At 36.0% G+C, this 26,636-nt stretch overlaps 1 protein-coding gene across 1 annotated transcript in view; it reads right to left on the bottom strand.

Annotated features, from left to right (window-relative positions):
* Positions 1-2,785: 2,785 nt before the first annotated feature.
* LOC103800962 (heparan sulfate glucosamine 3-O-sulfotransferase 1-like) overlaps positions 2,786-26,636 on the bottom strand; it is a 50,667-nt gene continuing 26,816 nt past the window's right edge. Inside the window, exon 2 of the mRNA XM_009073355.1 lies at positions 2,786-3,834. Coding sequence (XP_009071603.1) covers positions 2,786-3,715 — 930 coding nt within the window. The 5' untranslated portion in view covers positions 3,716-3,834. The remainder of the gene's footprint in view (positions 3,835-26,636) is intronic.

The following is a 26,636-nucleotide window of genomic DNA, read 5'->3' as shown; positions in this document are numbered from 1 at the left end:
GGAATGCAGAGAGATATCAAATCAAGTAGATATATGCATCACTAATCCACACAGCTCAGCTCTCCTTGAAATGTAAATTCTGGAAAGGGACCTGCATTTTCAAAGATGCACACAGCTTCTGCCAACTGGTGTTCCTGCATTCAGCTCATTTAAAGATTAACTGTAAACTTCAGAGAAGAAAGAGAAAGACCTGATGCCTGCAAGCATAAATATAGAAAGACATTAGGATTTTTTCCCTTCCTTTTTCTTGGAAGCCTATGAAATTGAAAGTGGCATACAGACATGTGAATTCGTCAATTACTGGCAACTACCTGAAACCTTTGTTAAAGTATACATTGTTTGCAAATTTGTTTCTTCTGAGAAAAAAGACAAAAAAGAAAACAACTTTGTTCTTATTCAACACTATTAAATTCAATCATCACTTAAAAGAAGCAAAGCAAGAAGTTTTGGAATATATAAGAAACAGAAAGCAATGCTATATCTGATATTAACTGCACCTGTGTTGCTACCTTCAATAATGCATTTCTGAAATTAGTGGGCTGGAAGGAGCTTTGTATAGCACTGAGATTTCAGTGGTCAGAAAGAGCAGCCTATGTATTGGTAATCTGGCTTTGGGGCTTCTGAGACAAAACTGCTGTGCCCACAAAACACAGAGTTGTTCTGATATTGAATCACCATGTTCATTCAGACTACAGAATTTTTATGGTTTAACCTTTTGCTTGACAAATGACAATGAAGATATTGTTAGGCTGCACAACCTATTACAGCTTGCCTATCCGAAGTCCTCATAGAGGCAGTAGAAGACTAGCATAAAGATCCTGCTCTTTGACTAATTTGCAACAAATATATGTATTTCCACAGATTCTGAATAACACTGTACTTCTTAGTGTCCACATCTGTTCAGTATTAATGACTAAGGAGCCACAATCTCAGAGAAAGTGGCAGAAGTAAATAACAATTTGGGCCACCTGTAGAAATCAGAGATGTAGTAAACAATCACACTTCAGAAAGATCATTTCAGAGATTCATTATATGCTAATGAAAATAATTTTCTCTCATACATACACATACAAGTAGCAGATAAAGAATAAGATTTATTATATTATTTTGAACATTTTACACTTATTGAGGGTATATTTGATGAAGGCTATTTCCACATAGTCTGTCTGGGTCTGATTCTGTCCAACCTCAGTGGAATACTGTGACCTGCCTAATATCTAAGTAGCCCACTCATAAAGTATTAGATGCCTAAAAATTAGTGCTACAATACATACCTTTTAGCTTGTGAAGTGGAAGACTGAATCCCACACTAGGAACATACTCTCCTGTAGGCTGAGCAGTGACTTAGGCAGAAGGACCCTGACCAGTGTTCAGTGGAGTTTGATACTCAGGGTGGGTTCACACAACTGCAGCTCTGAGAAGCTCAGAGAGGAATGGACCTAATGAATTCTGCTTCTACCAGGGGGTACCCCAGGGTTTCTGGATTGCAAGTTACAATGACAAACAAGAACATCTGCATCTGTAGTTCTATCTGGCACCATATTTAACATTTCAAGTTGATTTTCTTCTTTGGTATTGATATATAATAAAATGTTTGCATGAAAAAGGAGAAAAGATGAGCACAATATTGTAAAAAATATACTGAAAATAAAATCCTAATGCAAGGCTATATATGGGTGTGGGTCTGATATATAATCTGAGTATGTCATACTTAGTGTATTGATGCTGTGTCTGAGATACACAATATACCAAGATGTTATTTGAACTTTGAGAATATCCCATGGTCTGCACTAGAAATGGCAAATTAAAACTACTCCATGCTTTGGAGGGCAAGCAAGTAATTTTAAAAAAAAAGAATCAATGTGCCAATGGAGATACATAAACTAAAGCCAGGGAAGCAATAGAATAACTAGTTACAGAATACAAACATAATTAATATGGCAGTACTAACTTAGAGCTTTTCGTTCTAGAGCAATGTGACACAATTTAGATAACCAAATATTTGTACAGTTGCTGATATTAGTAATTTATTTGCAATTTTTTTAGTGTATAGAGTATCAGAGTAAAGTGAGGCTGCCTGGGATATTGTAATTTCTTTACATTCAGAACTCTCCCTTCAACGTTCTTCAAACTGTTTATATTCTTACTTTGTTTGGAGAATTTTTTGCAAACCCAAGACAGTAAGAATGTGGTTTAATACTAATGATATACAGACATGGAGCTTCTAGTTCACCCATTCAAAATTACAGGTGAATTAGATTCCTTTTATTATTAATTCATTAAGTACTTCAGCATATTAAAGAGGATGAATTATTTATTGGAACCACTATGTATGCCCCTGTTTTAACATACAATTTTAACTTATTTTATGAAAAAATTCTAGAAATCAACACCACTATCATCATGTGTGATATAAAAAATACTAACAACAAAAAATACAGAACAGTTAGAATAATACCATTTCAAATATTTACACTTTTTACACTACTAGAAGTAATTTTTCCAAACCAGCACAAATCTTGGAGAGATATATGTCTGTACTAAATCTGCAGATGTATTTGCATGATGAGAGAAAGAAGATCAGAATATGACTCACAGTAGTCATACAAACACATAAAACTTATTTTTCTCAACATAAGGAGCACCAGTTCAACGAGCTAACAGATGTGGTGTTAATTAAGCATATAACCAGTATGTTAGTCCTCATGAGTCTTTACAGTTTAGAAAGATCTGTTTGAAAGAGTTTGTTCCAGGCCCTTTTAAAGAAACATTGACTCCAAATGCATTAATGCCAGTCAAAGGAATGATTAACCATCCTGTAAAACTTTGCATTGTGCTCTCTGAAGTAAGAATAGAGTTGCTCTAAGACAGTGCTGTTAACAAGAGGATGGGGTCTCCCTTTGGATTCATGTAAACATCTCTCCCTCCCATCACTTCTAATGCAGTAGAATCCCTTGGTTTGGTTGAAATAAAAATTAGAAGACATAATTCGGGAAGGAAGATTTAGAAATCTTTCAACTTTTTGTAACTCGGGAAGAGGGTCCTTGATTAATGTATTGCCATCCACTATGTGAATCTGATCCAAACTGAAATGCTTAAGCCACTTTTCCATATGAACATCATATAGGCTTCTCTGAATAGCTTTGTATTTGGTATTAAGCACTCCATTCTTAATAACAATATCTTCAAAAAGCTGAACAGGCTTGTGGCTTTCTACTCTGTTGTAATATACTTGAGTATAGTCAGATATAACTCTCTCAGTGGGATCTCTTAGAATGAGCAGCAGTTTAATGGAGCTATTCATGTCATGAATTCTTCCTGGAGCCTGTGGTGATGTAAAATAGCCTGGTGTTTTCTCAATTGTAATTTGATTTCCATAAGAAAATGGCATCAGATTTCTATACCAGTCTATTCCCTTAACATAGTTTTCATCCCAGTCAAAGAAGTGAACTTCAGTAGCAGCTACCACAATATTAGGATGAATATCCAACATTTCCAGCAAGGCCCTTGTCCCTCCTTTACGAACTCCTATGATGATTGTCTGAGGTATTTGTCGGCTCGTGCCAGGAGGTCTCACCTGTGCTGAATAGTGTTCACTTTTATTGCTGAATAATCCTACTTGTGACTTCAGTGTTTCCAACAGTGCTCCATTCTCAGCAGGAGCACCCCGAGCATGAGTCAGCAGAAGATAAGCTGACACTAGTAGGAAGGCCATGTGGAGAGGAATAATTATTTCAAGATAATATTATGCTGGACTAATGAAAGAATAGGTAAGTCCCCTCTGGAGCTGGTTGGCAGAACCCGTGGTAAGCACACAGCAAGTTTCTGAAGCATCTACAAAATAAAATGAGACAAGTCAGTATTTCTAAACCCATCATCAGCTGAAAATTCAACTCACAATTCAATTCACAAATCTAATCTATGATCCCAACATAAAATTTACAGTGAAGTTATTTGTTTTCCCTGACTTTATTTCAGAAAGACAAAAAAAGCCCCATATGTTGTTTGATTTTTTTTTCCTTTTCTCATGGGTGATTGATGATGGACACTAACCCTCCAGCAGCTTTTATTTTCTCTAAGCAGAAGATTAGAACTGTGTACCTGATTTTAAATTTCTGACCATTAGCTGCTTGGTTTGATTTCCCTAATGATCTTCCACATATACCACATGCTCCTCTTGTTATAAATACCTTACACAATATATTGATAATAATTCCAAAGTATGTTTGAATGCCATAGTATGTTTAAGCGGTTGGAATAGACCTTAGTGATTGTCTAGTCCCAACCTCCCTGCCATGGGCAGGGAGTTTTCCCACTAGACCAGGTTGCTCAAGGCTCTATCCAACCTGGCTTTGAACACGGCCAGGGTAAATGTCAATGCCTTTCCTTAAACTCCCTGCTAGAATAGCATATCCTCATCTAAACGACAGACCTGGATGGTGGTGCAACCATTTGGGTTCCAATGAGCTATGACTCATATGAAAAAAACATTCTGTTTACTTAGACACAGGAAACAAAACACAGATATAAGCAAAATTTTGGAATCTGAGCCCTTTATAGCAGAAAACCAACTGTGTCAAAGCAAGAGTAAAGTGTCTGAGCTGGATCAGTGTTGGAAAAAATAAATGAGAAAACAGTGAGAAAACTTTGCAACTATCCAAGTGTTGTGAAGAATAGACACAAGTGCTGAGAAAACCTTAGAAAATCTGATCTTCAGATAATGTTCTGCAGTTCCTCCAAAGCTCTTTATAAGAGATACCTAGATGCTTCCTGGGCACCTAACGACTTCTGCAGGGAAGCAAATATGTTTGAATAGCTTCTTTTACTTAATCCCCACAACATATGATCATTTTAAGAAGTGCTGAATGTTAAGTGTCTTAAAAATTTAGTGTCTTTAGGCTCACAGGTATGTGTACGTGCACATGTAAGTGAAAGGAAATGCAACTGTGTCCTTAACATTTGTAATCTCTTGGATAACTCCTGCATATACTATTTGAAACAGATCACTTACAGATGTGCCTTCACAATAGCAGTGATAAAAACTTCAGATCAGTGCCAACACCTGCACTGGAATCAACTGTACTTGGGTTGCCTGCTCCTATGTCTGAAAATCTGAACAGGACAAATCCTCATTGAGAGGATTCTTGGGCTTCATTGCATTTCTGAGAAATTATAGGATTTTAAGATTAATCTACATTCTTAACTGGTTTTGTTTTCAATATGGAGTACGGAAACAAGCGATTTGATACAGTGCAACAGCAGTCATTTATAAAACAATAACCATTTTGGGTTGTGAATATGTGAATTATGGCTCATATTTTAAAGTAGTCTCAGAAATACTAAAACTTTAGCTCTTTCTTCAGTTTCACTGTCAGTTAGTCTCTTTCTTTTTCTGAATATATTGGTCACAGTACTTTGCCTCTTAGAAACAACCTTAGAAAACCGAGCCAATTCCCATTTGTCATGGCCCTGAGGAGCTTTCAATATTTCTATTTAAAAATTGTTTACTTTGAGGCTTACTTTACAAACTTACAGATTGTAAATTTTTAATAGTAACAGCCTAGGCAAAGAGGCCTATTCATTAAACCTATTTTCTCATTCTTATTAAAACCTATTCCAGCTTCTTGGATGTCTAGGGAATGACTCTTGCTTGCCTCAATGAGTGCTAAACTCACAGAGAGCAAATATTAACCCAAAAATTGCCATTAAAAATCAACTATGATCTTCAGTGAGGAAATCTGTGAAGGGCATTCCATGTTATGTACAAGCAAGACCTAAAGGGCAACTGCTACTTCAAAAAGAGCACAATTTCAACTGGGAAAAGTGTGTGAGTATACACTCATTAACTATTGGAAAAGTCCAAGTATAAATTAGCTTTACAATGACAAAGTGAAGAAAACACTGTTCTCCTTTACAAACCTGAAAGGGAGATTCATATTAAAGATCACAAGTTTTATACTAGAGAACTTCCCATGGAAGTTCTATTTGAAGTTCTCAGGAGCAGGGAATGCAGCCTTTCTATGGCAATTACAGGAGTAATTTACACTAAACCCATTTGTGGTTAGGTCTTTCAGAATGACTACTCTTTTGGATGGCAGGTTTGGGAAATGGTAAACTATTTAGTGCTGCCAAGGAATTAAAATGCATTCTGCTATAATGGCAGCTAATGTTGGGTTTGAAAAGCTCCATAGATGTACAGCATGGAATTGGAGGCATCACCCCCAGACGATCGCTGAAATGGCAGCCTTCAAACAAGAGACTCTGCTTTAATAATTTTAAACCAAACTTTTGACAATTCACAAGATTCCTAAACTGTTCAGTCTGAGTAAGGGTAGAACTATGCATGATGGTTTCTGCTGCAGCAACATATGGCTGGCTGGCTGCCCTCCAGACCTGTGATGCCAGTAGGCTGGGATTTGGGAGGGGAAGACAAGGGAGCAGTTAATCTTTCTTTTAAGCTGTTCCAAAACCCCAGAGTTAATCTACATTCTATTAATCTTCATTTCTAACTTCAGATTCTTTCAGGAAGATTGAGGAATTGGATTTTTTGTAAACACCATTTTTTTTCCAACTCATCTCTTTTGTGCCAATACAGTACATAATACATTATAAATGCATATACAACTGTATACATTAGATTACAAGTACTCTGCACTAAGGTACGACCAGCCTGAATGTCTGCCAAGCAAGGAATGACTTGCTAATACCAAGGTAGAGACATACAGTTCATTATCTGATTTAAATTCTGGAACCATCCCATCTTGAGAAGGTTTCATGAACTGATCCTTGACAGGTGTTTTAGGCAACTTTATTTAACCAGAAAGAAAACTAATTTAGAGCTTTTGAGAACAGGCATTCTTGAGACTAACTAGGTTAATTGCTTAAATTTAAAACATAGAAAGGAAGAAAATAAAAAAGCAGGAATTTCTTTGAAATAAACTAACACCAGAGTGAAAAAGAAACAGAAGTATTTGAGACTAGGACCTTTGCAGTAGCATAGATAGAGATGTGCTTTCCTGCATCTGGTGGTAGAAGAAAAAATGCTCAAATTAGTTTTTTTTATTTTAGTAAAAATAACACAACACACTAATATTATTTTATCCCAAATTAATTAGAGTTTTCTGGTTTCATGCACCTAAGAATCAGGTGCAAATACTGAAACCCAAAGAAGTCTGTAAGTTGAATGAGAAATTCATACTTATTACTGAGGAAAGATTGGTCTTCCAAGATATTCTCAGGGTCAAATGTGATGTGAGTGAGAGTCTGGTTAATTTACCATCTGAAATCAGCAGTTCTCTCTGTAACATACTTAGAATGCAAGTAGCAGAAGAGTCTCTGTATTTTCTATGCACTAAAGTATTAGTAGCATTTCTTAAAGCAATTATGTTAGTTTAACCAGTGTGCAATTAATTAGTTGTTTTACAGATTTATTAGAGTGAGTCCTTGCTAGAACAAAAACCTTACCCATGAAATACTACCAGGAATAATAACATTCAGAAAATGCTGTAAAACTGGTGCTTAAATAGACTAAACTTGCCTTTGGGAGCAATTCTATCAGAACAACATTCCAGCTTCAGCCCAAGATATTTGATTGATTCCAAAGAAGCTCAAAGATGCTACAATCTGTGGGTAGGTTATAATTGTTAGATAAATGTGAAAGTTTTAAGGATGATTTATCGTATGTAATTGGAATGTTATTTGAATACTTTTTTGTTGCTTTTATGCCTTCATGCAATTAAATGCACATTTTTAGAAGATACAAACCGCTTCTTCTAATGAAAACAATACATTTTGCATTGCTGCACTGCACAGTCTCTGAGAGTATTCATAAGAAATTAACCCCATGACACATGATCAGAATTACAGTGCTTCATTACATGTTATTCTTCCCTATTATTTGGTAGTGTTGGTGTTGCTTAGTAACACATGGAACATCAACAGACATGATACTTACTAAGCAGGAATTAAGTTCTGAAAGAAATTCATGCTGCAGAAAGGAGTAATTAAGTAAATAATACCTTGGGCTTCTGTTTGCTTTATTTTTTTTAAACCCTTAGACTAGGCTGAAGAAGTTACTCTGTTGGCTAATGGAATGTTTTAAAGACCCTTAACTGCTGCACTCCACTCCAAAATAACTTCTTAGCAGCTTATGATTTATCTTGCTTCGGGGTAAAGTACAACATCATAGGGTAAGCCTAACTGTACCATTATTACTAATTTATAATATTATTAGTTCCTAATACTACTTCCCTCTGCCTGTAATGCTTTTCATTGGAGAATTTTGCAGCAGGAATGTTTTAAAGACCCTTAACTGCTGCACTCCACTCCAAAATAACTTCTTAGCAGCTTATGATTTATCTTGCTTCGGGGTAAAGTACAACATCATAGGGTAAGCCTAACTGTACCATTATTACTAATTTATAATATTATTAGTTCCTAATACTACTTCCCTCTGCCTGTAATGCTTTTCATTGGAGAATTTTGCAGCACTCTGTGTTAATGAACTGTCTGCAACCTATTAGGACACCATCTCAGCTTACAGGAAATTGCAACTGACCAACCTATAGATCCAGTTCAGGAGTGCAAATGCTTTGGCAAGTCAGGGTTAATGGGATCTGCTCAAGGTCATATAACAGTTTTATAGTCCAACCAAGAATAAAAACCCCAGGGCTTCCAATTCTCCTTCCAATTCCAACTTTGTGCCATTTTATGGCAGCCATTCACATCTCTTATGATAACTTACAATTGGATTACATGCTGAACTGAAAAACAAAGAGATTCCTCAATGTTTCAGCATAATATTTGAGTATTTTATGGAATGTAGCAGTTTCTTCCCATTTGCTCCCTCCGAAAAAAAAAAAAATCAAGTACAAACTCAGGATTTTATTGTCTCAAGGTATTTGTGCAGAAATACTACAGCTGGTGACTGAATATTATAAGGAGTGGTGGTCAGAGCAAATATAATAAAGCACCAATTTTTGTCTTCATATTTAAACAGATATTTGGATTTAAAAGAAGTGTATTGCTTTTCCTGTTAATTCCTACTCTACACCAGCTTATCCCAACACAGAGATGAGTCACTGAGAAGACTACAATTCAAACATGCTAAGGCTTACTGACACACAAATTTGGAACAACACAATTATATCTCTATGATTAAGAACATCTCTAATGCTGGCAACATAGAAAAGCTATAGCAGCCTAACTGTAGTCACAACTAAATGTCATAAAAGGTCAAATGTTTCTGAAATTTTTGGAAAGACAAACATACTGTGACGAAAATTACACAGTGTAAAGTATCCAATGCAGACTGACTTTATGTAATAGATAATTCTAAATAACAATACAATTCTAAAAATCTTCAAATATCTGAAATTAAGCTGGTGGTTTTCCTTCAGAAAAACTAGAGCTAGTTACATAGCATAATAAATGCAAATCTGTTCAATCCAGTATCAATTTATTCAAATCCAATAAAGCAATGACTAATTCCATTAATTCTAAGCATTAAATATTAGAATTAATACTATCATGAAAAGTTCTCTTCATAATACCTTCATTTTGATTTACAGTATCATTTGTGAAATAATGGACATTTAAAAGTACTTGGCACAAGTCCAGTGGTTGAAGAAAAAGGCATCCTTTTGGAAATGTTTCCTACATAGAAACAATTGTAAGTAAGCCTAAATTTTATTCCAAGCAGTGAAATTACTTTAGGTTTAGGTCAGAGTGAGATCAATTACAAATAGGTGCAATTGAATAGGTTTAGAGATGTGTTCTAGAAGTTTCAGTGAGATTCAGAAGAATTCCAAATTACCTAGTCCATGAAACAAAAGACTATGTGTGATAGGACAGTTATCCCATCACATGATAACTCTTTATCTCTAGACAGGGCATGAAACTTTTCTGCTACACCTTTACTCTATGCTCCATTGTCAGATCAAGTGTAATAACTAAGTAACATTCTCATGATTGGACTTTATCAAAACCAGTTTGAGAGGTTAGTCATTTCCCATGAATATACACAGGTTGGGCATCAATAATACCTCCAAGCTGTGGAAAATATCTGCTGTAAACTGGAGAAAGCAAGAAATGTTGAGAGCAAGTAAAATATGGCACTGAAGTTTCATAACAAACCTACAAGTTGAGATCCACTGATCTCTGGTTATACAACGAGTAAAGGACTAAGAAAGTACAAAAACAATGACAGACCCAGAGCTAAACAAATATTACAGCAGTTCATACTGCTGATAAAGACTGTTAGGAATCTTGTATGCACTCAAGAATTTTGTTCATTTTAATTTTACTGAAATTATGGACATATATTTAATAGGGAGGTGTAATAAGAATTCCTAAATGAGGTAATGCCTAAAAACCAATGATCCCACAGACTGTCTTGAAATGTTGTGTTGCCATCATAGCACCTCTTCAGGTAATTAAAGAGCTAAAAGGTGTATATTTAAGCATCAATACAAAAAGATATGTTATCCCAAAGAAAGACAAAGACATTAGCATTTTAAAGTCATAATATCACCAGTGAATTTATTTGTATGAACCTTTTCTAACGAGACAACAGTTACTACCTTACAGGAATAAAACAGAAAATAGGTATTTGGTGAGTAAAGATAGGAGCTGCAAAGTACCAGCGATTGGCTGCAGGCTTCCCTTCCAACAGGTACATAGACTAGAATGGATAAAAAGGAAAACTAAGAAAGGTTAGCATAAACTATAAACACATTAAATCATGAGCAGGTGATATTAGCAGATAGGAGTTTTGAAAAAAGTTTGCTTCCCTAAGGCTAGCATTACATTTCCTAATTCCCTTTTCTGATAACTCAAGATAGAAAATTGTCTGTTGATAGTATGACTGCAAATATATAGCAGTACCTTACGTAGGGGAATATATCCCGTATAAACACACTAATAAATTTCTGAGCTAAATAAACCTTCTACAGCTGTAGCCTACACTTTTATATTTTATGGTAGCTTTGAAAAATATCATAAGCAAACCATCCACATAAAAGTTACTGAATTACAATTTCATAAAGGCCTTTAATATGTCTAGTCTATAAAGGCAGGTACATTCTAAGTACACCTCTAAATAAACATAAAAGAACTTTCTGTTCCTATTAAGATGTAAAGCACAGAGGGTTGTCAGATTAACACAGATGAAAAGGCCAATTTTATTTGTCTAATCACTCTACATATCACACTGACATGTTTCAAATGGAATTGCATTATCATTTTGTTGAATTAAACTTGCACCTCTAATTGTTCATTAAGCATCTGGATTAATATGAATTGAAGTAACAAAGATGCTATGTCAGGTCTTCAGCCACAGAAGCAGTAGCTGTGCAATTAAAAAGGTGCAAGATGTAACGATGTGTGGCTGATAACTAGATTGTGTGTATATTTCTACAGTAGAGGAATAAGGTTAAACTCCAGCCTCTCTATCTCTGGTATAATGAATTGACTATTACTAATTTTCCCACTCATTGTCAAAAACATCTTAATATTCACCAATTTTTAGGAATCAGAATTTGCTGCAAAGGATTTATGAGACCTGTCTTTCAAAGAAAAAGATTCCTCAGGAGGTCAGAGATGGCAAGAGAAGCATTTGATAGGGATAAGGACAGGTTAGCTCTCTGTGGTACAAACCAGCAAATTCCTACAGGATATTCATGTCAAATAAGTGACTTGTTATGCTTCCTGTCATTAAAATAACCCACCAAAAACCAAACCACACAAAAAAAATCCCAAACCAAAATAAGAAAGCAAAGAGATAAAGCCCAGCTAACCTGAGCTGGTGAGGATTCTAAAAGTATCACAGCTTCAAGGTCTCCAAAAAAGGATGAGTTTGTCTCACAGGAGAGTATTTCTGGGCAGAACTTGTCAATATTCCACCTTATATTTCCAACACTGCCCCAATGCCTGGTGAGAGCACTCCAGGCAGAACTCATCAGACAGTGGCAGCTGCACAGGGAGCTGTTTAAGACATCCAGGAGTGACATGTGAGGATCTGGCAAGAGAGAGAAGCCACACAGCAGAAGTCTTGCAGTCAAGACTTTGTCCCCATGGTGAATGCTGTCCAACAGGCAGGCACTTCACACAAGGCTCCTGAGCCAAGGACAGTGTCTTACCCTCTGTTTATATCTTTCAGGATAACTTTTCCAAGGCTCTGGCATTAGTCTCTGGGAGGTAGTTCTATGATTCCAGCTGATAAGAATTGCTGTATTGGGTCCTGTAGAATTGCTGGGTACCCCCATTACACAAGGCATGAAATAAACTGATCCTTCCCTTGGTAATATGTCCTGCTAGCCAACATCCAGCACATTGGAGACCTAATGTCAAATTCAAATGCTAAGAAAAGGAGCCAATTTCTTGGCTCAGGAATATACTCCAAAGGACAGGTGTAAAGTGAGCTGAGGACTCACCCACAATTAAACAAAGCAGCTGAAAGGTCCATTAGAGTTGAAGTGTTTTGGCCTTGTGAAGGATGACTGACCAAAATATAAGACAAAATAAAAGCTCAGGAGCTATTTTTTGACTACAGAACAGAGGGTTTGAGGGAATATAAAGAAGCTGAAAACATAAGTAATCTAAACAATTGACTTAATGCTAAAAATTTCATTTTGAAATTTTGGGTACTGGCATAAGCCCTGATTAGAGCAAGATCAAGATAAGGATCAGCCAAAAAGAGGTGTGAGTGAGTATGTACATTTGATAAAATAATAGGATTTGAAAAACTAAGAAATATGCTCAATAAACACTGAATTTAGGTGTGCTGAGAGACTCTGGGCACCAAAGAATCAAAAATTATACAGAAAGGGCCTCATAGTCTATCTTTCCTCAAAGTAAACAAACATGCATGACTTGAAGTCAAAGACCACAGAAAGCAATGGTATAGCAATCCTTAACACTGAGTAATAAAGATAGGAGGAAAAAGGGCTATATTGGTAAACAAATCCTTGTTAACATAGCAAGTAAATATGCTGTAATATAGAACAGGTAAACATATTAGAAAAGAAACAGATAATATTCTTCTTTAATAGAAACTCAATGCTATTGTTGAGCTATGTGCATGTTAACCCATCAGAAAGATGAGAAGACACAGGAATGAAAGTAATTGAGGAAACATTTGAAAAAGCATAATAACTGGAGTACCACACATAAAATAACTTGGAGTGTGAAACTCAGGCATTTTTCACACTGCTCCTTAGGCCAAAACACAAAGATGACAGTCTGAAAACACGGAGTAAGTAAAAGACAGATTATTTCCTGGCTATTATAGAAAAGCAGAAATCAGATCCTTTGCTCCATACCAAACCTGTTCCCACTGCAAAAGCAGCATGTTAAAATATAGTAAAGAATACTCACCACTCTGAAAAGTCTGAGAACAGATATCTAACACCAAACACTTCCTATGCTTTGCTCTAGGACTCCTGAGATTTAGTAGGGTCGTGCCTGACTCTTTTGCACTTCTTAGTTAGGAAAGACAGAACTTAGAAAAGCTTCTCTGCACTCCCAATCTTTCAAACTCAAAGCCTGAACCTGTAGGCATGTCACTAGTCCAACCAAAGATATGAGTACATGTGTCAAAACCTCTTACACTTCAGTGGAAAACAAAGCAACCCCCTCACTTTCCCCCAGTCCAGACAGTTATTATGACAACTTCCCTGTGCAAAACCAACTTCTGTATCTACAAGTTTAAGGTCTTCCCACTAAAACACTTTCTGTTGTTACACCCCTGCATCAAACAGCACAGTTAACTCAAGCAGAACGTGCTCCCTGCCATGCAGCATCATTCTCCCCCATTGCTCAGTGCTATGTTGCACCCAAAGAAGCCTTCCACACTTTTCCTTTAATGCTGCTTCACTTTAAATCAGTTACAACCTCTCAGAATGGCTCTTTGATGGCTGAGAGTGCCTACAGCAATTCTTCAGCACCTTTAAGCTCTGTCTGTCAATTTTCACCTAGGTCTTTAAGGTAAAATCATATTTAGGAGCCATCACATGCATTCAGGATCTGAACTTTGAGGTTTCAAATTTGTGAATCTTGTGACAAATGGTGAGAGTTTGTCACATTAGAAACTCTGACTGGAAAGAGCCACAATAGATGTGGTCAGAGACTAAGAGCATGGTAAGATTACGTCTCAGATTCTAATACTGTGTTTGTTGTCTATGATAATAAAAATTAAAATTAGTGATTTTTTGTTTTAAAATGTAGCATCAATTTGGAAAACATCTGTTGTACCTAGTTATCCTGCCATGCCCTTTTCATATTTTTCTCCTTAAATCTGAATAGTCTTATCAGTATTCAGGTAGCTGGTAAGGTGCTAGAAACTCCTGTAGCAGAAGAGAAAGAGACAGAGAGGGCAACTGATATATTCTCATAACTACCTGCATATTAATTAGAGTGATAAAGAGTTAGAATGTTCAAAGTCGTTCTCTTAAGAGTGGGTAGGCAGCACAGCACATGCACTTAAATTGATTCTAAATCCCCTGATTTCAGCTGCTCAAACAGATACAGTATGACAGCAGACTGGTCTTACATTGCCACAACAACTGGACATTTCCCCAAGGGCCAATACTTTGACACAGCGTAGAGAAGAAAGGTACCTCCATTATCTTGCATTCTTCATCTCAGTCTCACAGAAGCACAGATGATCAGAGTTGGAAGGGACCCTTGAGAATCATCTAGTCCAACTCCTGGCCCTGCACAGGACACCCCCAATAATCTCACCATGTGCCTGAAGTGTTGTCCAAATGCCTCTTGAGCTCTGTCAGGCTTGGGGCTGTGACAACTCCCCTGGGCAGCTGTTCCAGTGCCCAACCACCCTCTGGGTGAAGAAATATTTTCTAATATCCTGCCTCATGTCTCCTTCCTTCCCAAATAAAAAACCCCAAACAAACCAACAACAAAGACAAAATTTTGTTATTTTAGTTCCAGACTGGCAAAAGAACTTTTCTGTAGGAGGTGATCAATTTTGTGATCTCTCATTGCTATTGTCTAGCCACAATGAATTTTTTTCCCTTCCTATATAGCTTACAACCCACACATTCCATATTGTTCTACTCCATTTAATTTTTTTAAGGAAAATTGAAAAGAAAAGCTGATGATCAGTCCTCATTTCTCTTTTACCTGTTCTCCACTCTAAAGCACTGTTATGTAAACCAAGGATGTATGTGGGCTTCGAAACACAAAATACACATCTTGTATATCCCAATCCTTGTTTCTCTTGCATCATAAACACACTTAGCACTCCCTATGGATGGTGTAATTTTAAAGAAAATAATTATCTCACTGTACATTTTACTTCTGACAACATTTTTCCCCTTTAACAATTCATTCTGTGTTTTTCCAGAGTGTTACCAGAAGTATTTTCAGCAGGTTTTCTGCTGCACCAGTATCTTAGCATTACTTTAAACCTTTTGAAGAACAGATGCCAACCTCTGAATAACAGTCAATTTGCAAGTCCAGTGGGATTCATAGAAAAAACCCAAAGTGAAGCCCCAAAGCAACACTTTCAAATCAGACTGCCCAAAAGCATATAAAATCACAAAGACTTTCTGCTGCTGTTATTTAGAGAGAATAGGAGTTTACGCCTTGAATAAAATGGAGATGGAGTTGGATAGTGCTGAATGAAAGACTAGAGAAACTTAATTTCCTTCATAAATGGTTGTGTAATCTTTAAAGATGTTGAGCACCTGAGGCTTTTTCTTTCTATCTTAGAATGGCTGAGAACTCCAGTGAAGGTTTCTTGTTTTCAGGCACTGATACAACCATTTTCCAGCTCAGCAAGATGGAAGAAACATACACCAGTATGTGTAATGATTCCCTGGAAGATATTTGCAGTCTCCTTCTTTGCAGCTATAGCCTTGTGTCCAAACTTTGTGTCCAAACCTTGTGCCATTTCATATCAACTTTAATACTTAAAAATATCTCACAAACACACAGCAGTTCAGAATGTTTAACATGAAATTTAGTTAGGAAACAAGGATCTCTGCTGGAATCTCCAAATTACTTCCGTAACGTATCCATCCTCTTGCTCTCAGCTTTTAGGACCTCACTGTTAGGTCATTGATACACATAGTGGTTTGCAAAGCATCATCATAATACTATTTCCCCTGAATTCAGTTTGTGAAAAATGCATACCTCTATTTAAAGCAATATCATGTTTAATTTTGGGGCAATAAAAGATTTTTGCAGCATTCTGATTATGAGTGTTCAGTCTTCTTACCTTAAATATGTGCTCACAAGGGAAAATAAATCTGGATTTTAAATTTAATTTGTAACTATAAAATATGGAATAGTTATTTCTGTTTATAGCACACTAAAAAAGGTAGTGTAAGTAAGCAGTGGAAGCTACCGGTTATTGATGCCAGCTCTGTTTTGCAGCAATGGCAATAGCTTTTCCTCTCAAGGGAGGACAGTATTTCTTCTAGAAACTATAAATTGTATATATTGTTTTACATTTTTAATGCCGAATTTTCATCTTAGATTTGTAGTGTGACATTTCTTAACTAAAATATTTTCACACTCGTGTCTCACTTTTTCTTTATGGCATCTATCAATTTGAATATATTTCAAGCAAAAAGAACATTAATATTAAGAGCAGGTTAAATTCCTTCCAGAACCTTTTTTTTTTTGTCCAGGGAGGAAAGCCTGACATGGATGCACTCTGAAAGCTCTCACACTTACTGATACCTTAAAAGGAATTATAGTCAAAAGAAAAATTCAGTTTGAGTTTATAGATAATAAAGAGATCAGAGCAAAGTTTTGAGATCAGAATCAAGATGTTATGATCAAACAATATGGAACTGTCAGTGTGTGAGAAATAAGGGGTTCCATTATTGAATGTGAAAGAATCTTGTTTCTTAATACTATGGAGCTTACCAAAATTATATAAGAAATTAGAGTATAGCATGTCAAAAAAATAATAAAATGATGCTATTTCCCCTGACATTTAAAAAATATAATTGATGTAACTGTCATTCACAGCCTGGAAATGTTTCAGAAACAAAATTGCAGTCAAATATGAGTACCAGGAGAAATGAGTCATGAAGTCCAACCTATTTCATAAAACATTATGTATCTGCTGTGTATGTATGAGTATATAGGTATGCCAGAAAAATTGAATGTGAAGCACTTCCAATTATAACATGTAACTGACCTACTAAAAGTATCACAAAGCTGGTAGTGAAAGAGGAAAGCAGTGGAGAAAGCAATGGAAGTTATGAAAAGCAAAATATTAAGCATCTGTAGGCAAAACCATATTATGAATCATTTTAGTGACTGGAGTTAGGGTCTATATTTGTGAAAACACACAGAGGCATATGTAGCACACAGAGAAATAAAGAATAGATGGTAACAGAAAACAATGTAGTCAGATTTAAGAATTTAAATTACTTAGATTCACAAGCAATTCAGCTGATGCTGATAAATGTAGATTATAAAAGTTTATTGCAAATAGATAAATATGTATGCACTGCAAACATGTTCAAGATAAAATGTTCAAGTACAGAAGAAATCAGATTTATCACAACATATCAAACCATAAGAAAATTTATATTCTAGTATAGTGCAGCTTTGAAGGCAAAAGTGGTAAGGATGGTATCGTGGTTGTGATTGAAGTGGAGATTGAATGAATTGCAGTTCAGGTTCCACATTTTCCTGTGGGGGCTGTATCAAACATACTTTGGATAGTGATGAAATAACAAAGTGAGATGGAGTTTGAATTTACTGTTGATTACATGCTCTACAAGTAGATCAACCTCCTCAAACTCTGAGATTATTCGCATGGCAAGTTAATGCTCAGCATCTAATGTGTTGTAAAATGTACACCTCAGCTTTCTCACAGTAATTTCCCCTTGAAGACAAGCCTTGAGGGTGAAAATTTTCAGGAGCATTTATGCTGGTCTAATTTTAGTCCCATAGAAGTCAGTCATAGAATTATTTACTTAGTGGCAAAGTTATGAAAGTTTTGAAACGTTCCCCTCTCTTCCTCACCTTGTGCTCTTCAGATTTGTGTTTCTCACCTTGGCATGATATTATAAAGGCAAATTCAAACACCTTCAATGTCCAGGTGATAGAAAAGGGAAGGAAAAATGGATTGCTCAAGACTGCAATGCCGAGCTGCATTGCTAGAGCTGAACAATAAAGGAAATGTTAAATCACTATGCATGGTTAGAAATATATCTGGGTGTTCTGCAGGGACTTTAAATTACAGAGCTGACAAACTATCAGGCACTATCAGTCCCCATGTTGATAAATAACAATTTTAAAGCTATGGACAATACTGAAAAATAAAGTCACAGAATCACAGGATCAGTTAGGCTTGAAGGGACCACAATGGGGCATCTGGTCCCACCTCCCTGCTCAAGCAAAGCCATCCTTGAGCACATGGCTCAGGATTGTGTCCAGATGGTTCTGGAATATCTCCAGTGAGGGAGAATCCACAGCCGCTCTGGGCAATCTGTTCAGTGCTCAGTGACTGCACAGGAAAGAAGTTCCTTCTTGTATTCAGGTGGAACTTCCTGTGCACCAGTTTTCACCCATTACCTCTTGTTTTATTGGTTTCCACAATTGAGAAGGCCCTGGCTCCATCACCTCGGCGCTTCTAAGACTGTCATTGATCTAAATTAAGAGAAATTACATTAAAAGAAAAAGGAAATGGAAGGAAGCCATGATATGTTAAAATTAAATCTATTTAGATTATGCCCTCCCACCCTCCAGACAGACAAACACATATGCTGTTTTGCTGAGCAAAATTTTTATATGGCTTTTAGACCCCATCAATCACACCGGCTAGATAGCATAGGGTGAAAGCCAGGTTAACATAGTTTACTTGACCTTCTGATGAATTGCTTCACTATTAGCGTCTGGGTTAAAAGCAAAGATTAAATGTGGATTAAAAAAATTGCTCAGAAACAGAAGTGTAGGAAGGCACAGGAAATCGTCATCATAGGGTTTATTCAGAACCTTGCACCATGCATCTCTTCAGAAAAACATACAGACTGAGAATTTCAAATGACTCACTGATTCATTTGAAATTTGAATTTCAAATCAGAGATGGACACCTAGATCCCTCAGACTGTCTGGAAAGCCCTACCCTTAGGATTCTTTGTGAAGTATTCAAAAATCTCCATGTAAACTTCAGTTTGATGCACAGCAGTGGGCAAAGGCAAGCACACTATTAGTATGCAAAAGTAGTGAGAGAAAATGACAGTACAATTTGAATGTGTTTTGGTAAATTAATGGTTCAGAGTGACTAGGAACAGTGTGTTTCATTCTGGTCAATCCCTCTTAAAAGAAAGAGAGAGTTCAGAGGTGGCTGTCAACAGAAGACTGCAAGCATAAATAATTTGTTAATATAAGGAAATAGTCAAAAGATGCAGAGTCTGTACTTTGACCGCTGCATTAGATAAATGAACTAGGATAACCCTTGCTCATCCCCTTGCAAGTTCACAAAACACATTTCAGGGAAATAAAAAGGCAACAAAATTAAAACTGACAAAGTTATATGCTCTGAACAATGCACAATTAATCTAGGAGTGTCATTGCCACTAAATACTACTGCAGATCTATGTAATGCAAACTAAAAGAAAACAAGAACAGCCAATAAAGAAAAAAAAGGACATTTTAAGTTGTATTTCAAAACAGAGTATTTAGTTTCTTATATAAACAATCTACTGTAAAAATAGATTTTACAGGAACTCAAGGGGAAACAGAATTCAGTTTGGGATATCTGCACTTCTAGGTTCATAATAACTAGGGGAGTAGATCATATAGAAATATGCAACAACTTACTAAAGATATTTTCCAAAGAAATTCCGTATGCACAAAGTCTAAATAATTTTAAATAGGTTTGGATGTGTTTGCTTATGGAGTTCTGTGGAAAGAGAGAGAGAGAAAAATCTCCATTTCTGAATTAATGACCACAGTTTCCAGTGTCATGGCTCAAAACACAACTTTTATTTTTCACTAATTTAGTGAAGACCAGGAAATATACAGTTAGAGCACACAGTATATGAAGCAAGCTAACAGAGACAGTTAGGAACTCAGATGCTGCTACATTTCATAGATGCCAGGGCACAAAGATGATAAGGGATTAAAATTAAGAGGGTATGTGATAAAGTCATAGTTCATTTAATTTCAGCTTGTGAGTCATGTTTTCTAGATTCTGACCATTCTCACTGATCTCTAGACTGTATTGTTTCATATCCATGTCAATCACAACACCAAATTCTAGGCCTGTTTCCTCAGTTCAAACCTCACTTTTCTAGATGCAATCCTGTGCCATATGCTCTGTATTCTATGCAACCTGCTCAAGTAGGGAGGTTGGACCAGATGACCCATTGTGGTCCCTTCCAGCCTAACTGATTCTGTGATTCTGTAACACAGAGAACAGGAAACTACCCCACTTGGCTTCCTGACTATGGTCTACATAGATAATCCTTACATTCTTGCTTTTTTTGCTCGGATGGCATTAATTATTGGGCAGTTTCTAATCCATCAAATCACATGAAATTCTTCTGTGCAGGGCTCTTAGCTAGTCATTAACTCCACATTTGGGAATTGTAGTGGAATTTAACATTTTAAACAATTTAACATTTATTAACATTTATTTAAACAATTTAAACATTAACAATTTAACATTTCTGGGTTTTTTTCCACTTATACTTGTTCCTATTAAACTGCAGCCTATATTATTCAAATGATTTCTTGAATATAGCAACAACATTTTGACACCTAGTCCTGTTCTCCTGTATGTTTGCACTCTTCCTTGCTTAGAGTCACCCTTGTCTCCTCCATCATCCAGGCCATTAATAAAAGATACCTCCTACTGCTTTTCTTATGCTTAAAAATTGTGTAGTCCAGTGCATCTTTCTGTCAATAAACACTGAATTCTACAGAGCAATTCTCATTCAAGAGGTATTAAAAAGAAAGTACAGGAATGAAATACATGCAAGTGTTGAGATGTGATCAAATGCAGAAAAAGATATGAATATATGCAGTGAGTAAATTAAAATATAATTAGCCATGGAAGGAACATACTTTCATGCAACAATAACAACAAACATCTAGAAATCCTATCCCATTCATCTCAATGGAGATGTTAATTTCAGATTAAGTCAAACTTAAAAAAATAAAGAAGATACAAAGCCAGCTCTCCATTTCTGAAGCTACATGCAAATGGAAGCATGCTTGCATCTTGGCAGATTTTTCAACTGAAACATTTGTCAAGCTTCTCTGAGAAAGGCTACACTTGATTAAACCAAGCATTTCACTTGTCCTGTGCCAGTGGCCCACCATGGACATGTAAGGAAGTGCACAAACCCAAGGCAAACATTCAGTGATTTTTCTAAGCATACTCTCCTAGCCACTAGTGAGTCTGAGCTTCAGCGGATCTCTGAGGCAGAATTATTAGCTTTGCAATCCTTAATGGATATCAGTAACCAGTCTTACTGCTTTTAAAATCAATGTAAACTCAGTTTGTGCAAGGAGTTCCATGGTATAACTATATGAAACATGAAAAAAATACTTCCTTTAGTTTATCTTAAACATACCACCAGCTAGGTTCATCTAATCCCCAGTGTCCTTGCAGTGGAAGAGTCAGTGAACAATCACTCCTAATCCATTTACTTGCCACTCATGAGTTAAACTTGTTAAAGCCTCCTTCAATTTTCTTTTTCACAGACTGAAAACTCACAGTTCTACTGTTCCTTGTTTGAAAGATTTATTTAATCATCCTTTACCCATCCTACTCATTCTTCTCTTTACCTGTTCAAGATGCAGGCACACCACTGTGACCCTGCTTGTCACCATGAGCCTCTCCAGTTTATTCTATTTCTTGCTAAAAATGTCTAATACTAAATTTACCTTTTTTTTTTTACTGCTACTATGTTCATAGCTCACAGTGAATAGAATACTCAGTGAATATGTAATCTCACTGTGAAGTTCTTGAACAGTAATTGTCAGTTTGAAGTCCATTCTTGTGCATAAAAAGACTTTTTTCTACCCTTTGAGAACTACTTTACATTTATTTACGGTGAATTTCACTTGTCACTTTATCACTCAGTGTCACTGAGGTGCTTCTCTGCAGTTGGCTTTCATTTCTCCTATCCTGAATAACTTATTATCAGCTGCAAATTTTGCTGTATAAAGACATATTTCCTGTTCCTAATGCATTTCAAGTAATGCTAATTTTATGTCTTTAACAAATTGCTTTGTAAGCTCCTTTTTCTGTCTACATTATTTATGTTGTATTTGTGGGTTTTATGTTTCTGCTATTGAATAACAAAATAACAGGCCTGTCTTAATTTTTACAGACCAATTTGCTGGTGCCTCCTTGTAAGAAGATTTAGCCAAAATCTGATTTTTAGAACAGATTAAACATACACCTGTTAGAGATGTAAGTAACTGAATAAAGTCATTTAAGACATAGTGAAATGATTTAGTACAATGCAATAGAACTTTTTTGCATCCTAGAGGTTAATAAATTGGTACTGAAGTCCAAAACCAAAAACAAGCAGACAGTTCAAGATGCTAATACACTGCTTTGGAAGTGGTCTAGATAAAAACATCAGTTCACTTGCTGAGATTTGATGATGTTTTTGCAGTAAACCATCCTCTACAATAAGTATATGATGCAAAGCCCACCTGCCAGTGGGAATTACTGGCACTGAATTTAATAGCTTTGGAACAGCTCATAAGAATGGTTTAAATTATGCCAATAAACCCATAATGTCTTTACACTTGACATTTTATTATTTGGTTAAGACTATGCAACCTCTTTGAAACTGAGCAATCATTTCTTCAAGATCAGTTGTCAATATCTCAGCTAACTTTCAGAACTGTATTTTCTCTATTGTCTTTTCTCTAATCAAGACATGACTGAATAGAGATATCCAATAAAGCTTAGTCATGTTCTTGAATTCCTAGAGACAAAAAAAGCCATGCTTCAGTCTAAAAGTGTTTGCTTATTTTATTGTTTATCAAAGGTATCAGTACCTAACAAAGACAACCAGGCAATATCGATCTATCATCTATCTATCTATCTATCTAGTTAGTTATTTCCATATCATGCTGTGATTTCAGCAACATCTCCTTCAGCTGACATATTTTTCACATCAGGTCCTGGGATATTTTAACTAGATCCTTGTATCTGGCACTTTAACTTCACTGCAGCAAGTGTAAACCTTAAGGCCCATGTTAATATCTCCCTTTCAAAAGTCATTGGTATTGCTCACACATTTTCAAATACTTGATTAACCATGACAAATGAGCAGCCAGAAGAAAAAGAACAAATCAGAACTAGGCTCAAACTAGGCATTTTCTGTAAAAATTAGATTCAGACACACAACAACATTTCAAGACTCTGTAGAAATGGAAATATAGGGCAACTTCTTTCAGAAAGTTCCAGTATATTTTAATCATCCTTTATAAACAGAAAATCTTTAATATCCAAGATTTCACAAGTGCAAGACTTCTCCAAATACAGCCCATATTAACCAGAGCAGTCAGGTACATATCATCTAGTAATCACTACACCAAACAGCTAAGAACAGACATATAGAATTATTAAGTACTTAAAAAATGTGTGTCAAATATTTTTCAAGGCAACAGAAAATATTTTCTCCTATTATTTTCTTTGAAAGTGGATATTTATGTGCTTATCAGCACTTATTTTTTACTGCGTCTACTCAGAATAAGAAAGGCAACCATGCACATAGATCTGAGGTAGCAAACAGCTTGTGTTACCTACATATTACCAGTTTTTAATCTTCCTGATGGGTAATTGTATGTAGTATGACAAATAAAGGCAATGCTTTAGTTCCAGGCTGCAGAGACTTTCATTGACCTCTTAACTATTCCTATACTAAATTGCTCCTTCATTTTTAATGAGGGTTCTATAAATGGAGTAGCTGTTTGTAATCTGAATCTGCAAATGTTGCAAAAATTTCTAAAAATGGGTCAGTTGCAAAAACCTAAATTATTTCAGCCCATTATTATGCAGCAGTATTTAAGGAACATTTTCAAGAGCTAATGCTTACTAGTAGACATGGATTTTAATGAAGGAAGTATTAAATAATATCAAATAATCAGAACTCAGTAATGTTTATGGGGACTCCTATCACCCAAAATAATAGATGTCTTGAATTGAATAACAAGCATATGCACAGATAAAATTTGTTACTAAGCTTGAAAGATGGCTTAAGCATCAAGCACAGTTCAATACTCAAGCTGCTTCAGTTCTCTTCTACCAGTGAAACTACAGTTACACTTTCATAAGAGTCATAAGACTTCACTTCCATATTAATTTCAGATAATACTAGCATAGTTTGCAAGAAAGAAGCCACACTGCTTCTCATACCAATGAAGGTAACATTAATTTCACCTACAATAAGTACTGGAGATCACTACTGCAACGTTATACACATTCCAGAGTTTTCTAACTGATGTTTCTTCTGCAGAAACCCAAACTGAAACATTCAAATGCCTAACAAAATTGATACATCATTAAAATGTGTTCGAAGGTCCTCTGTTAGGACACTAATCTGGGCTCTGGGAGAACAATCAAGTACCTGATTTGTCTGACTGAGAACTGATTTTCTATTAATAGACCAGACCACTTCAGTAGCAACACTTATGTTTTCTCCTCCTTATCTGCCAGCTTTTCCATCTTACCTAAGAGTATAATTTTTCAATTCCAGTTTAATTACCACCTCCCTTGGGTTTTCAGTTTTTGAGCTTGGGAAGTTGATAATAAATTGCAGGCACAGCTGCATAGGCATAAACATCATTGCTGCCATCTGTTGCCATCTATAGTTTTGAAGAGTCCTGAGGTAACTCTCATTCCATCAACAGGACAAGGAATACAGTGAGAGACTACAAATGTACATTTTTATGAATGTCACAGAATAACAGTCTGAATTAACATGTTATTTGCACCACCAATTAATAAAGGCTAACAGTTCTGCCAAACATACCATCATGTCTGGAAGAAATAAGTGTTCTTCAATACATGGTTTTTTTTCTGGTAGCAGTGTACTTTGTGAATTATAGCTCTTTCATCCACAGTTCTAAATGCACAAATGGAAAAGCTGTGGCACAAGACAGTCCACTGTGTAAAGCAGTAATTGTCATTGCAAACCTTGTACATTCCCTAAGACCATGCAGAATTTAATAGGAATAGTGAATCTGCAGCACTCTGCATCGTTGGACTTCACGCTAAAGTCGACTCTCCATCATCAGCTCTAATATTTGAGTCTCCTTTCAGGCAATGCCAATCTTTGCTCCTCATAAACTTGTCATAAGAATTCTTTGTCCTGTTTTTAGAGATGCATTTCATTAAAAACATATTTAAATAAGAAAGGTTAATTTAGCAAACTTGCAAGTCTTGATCTATGCTGCTTTGCTTATAGGTCTTCCTTTCACTCAGTCTCAAGGTAGATCTTAAAATGCATAATCCAATTAAATGATAAAAATGTCCATAATTAATTAGGAACCACTCTCCTTTCTTTTCTATTAATACACATGAAGCCCCTAACCTTATGAAACAGGAGTGGGATAAAATAGTACAAATAAACCTTTATAACTGGGTAACTTTTATATACATATCTACAATATGTAGCATCACAATGGCACAGACCCACAGAGCACCAAGGTGGAAGGGACCCCAAGAGGTCACTTATTCTGCCTCTCTGCCTCAAGGCATGATCAACCACACTGAAACCATTCTTGACAGGTGTTTGTATAACCCACTCTTACAAAATTTCCAGTAATGGAAATTCCACAGCTTCCTTAGGCAACCTACAAAAATATTGTTTCCAATTGCACCTACTATTCAATACAGCACAAAATGTCCTTACTGACACTGGCCTGCAAGATTAATTCTTTGCCAGTTTTAATGCACAATATGAAGATAATAACAATGCACACACATATATCTGTGACTAGGCATACAAAATGTATGTTGGTTTTCATGTTCATAAAAAGAGAAATCCTGTGTAATGGATCACAAATAGGAGGACTTCCTAATTAGTCAAGGTACAAATGCACTGAATTCTCCATTCCAGTGTAGTGTATGTTACATAAATTGATCTTACTTTCATAATATTTTTATGTCAAAGGACAGACATTTTCACATGCATAAATATATATATATACACACACACAACCCCCATGAGTGGGCTGTGGTTTAATATAAATTTATAATGCAAAGTATTCCCAGGGCATCTAGGTCTGTTGAAGCCAAAGGATTTAATGATGAAGAAATTAGCACCTTCACAAATGAAGATTCTATGGTCAAGCCAAGCCAGACAGCTCTTGGCACTTGTCTGCATCCTGACTTGCACTGAAGGGTCAATATAACACTTTATTCACAAGCATGGTTTGGGAATCACAGTTGGTTTAATTTGGATGAAGAATTAATTCTCTACTAACAACATAAACACCAGCAGGATTTTACTTGTAGAAGCAAAAACTCTTTCCAGAATTTAATAGAGATTAAATAAGGCTTCTAAACTTTTATTTTGTCCTTTCTTTATTTTTTTTTCTGCTTTGTAAGAATAATTTTCTAGACAAATTTAACTTTTTGTGGTGGTAGAGAGGGAAAGATCTTGTAGTTATGAGAA

Source organism: Acanthisitta chloris, unplaced genomic scaffold (genome assembly GCF_000695815.1).
Source record: "Acanthisitta chloris isolate BGI_N310 unplaced genomic scaffold, ASM69581v1 scaffold694, whole genome shotgun sequence".
Taxonomy (NCBI): domain Eukaryota; kingdom Metazoa; phylum Chordata; class Aves; order Passeriformes; family Acanthisittidae; genus Acanthisitta; species Acanthisitta chloris.
Note: the sequence above shows the minus strand (reverse complement) of the source record. Positions and strands in the feature narration are given on the sequence as shown.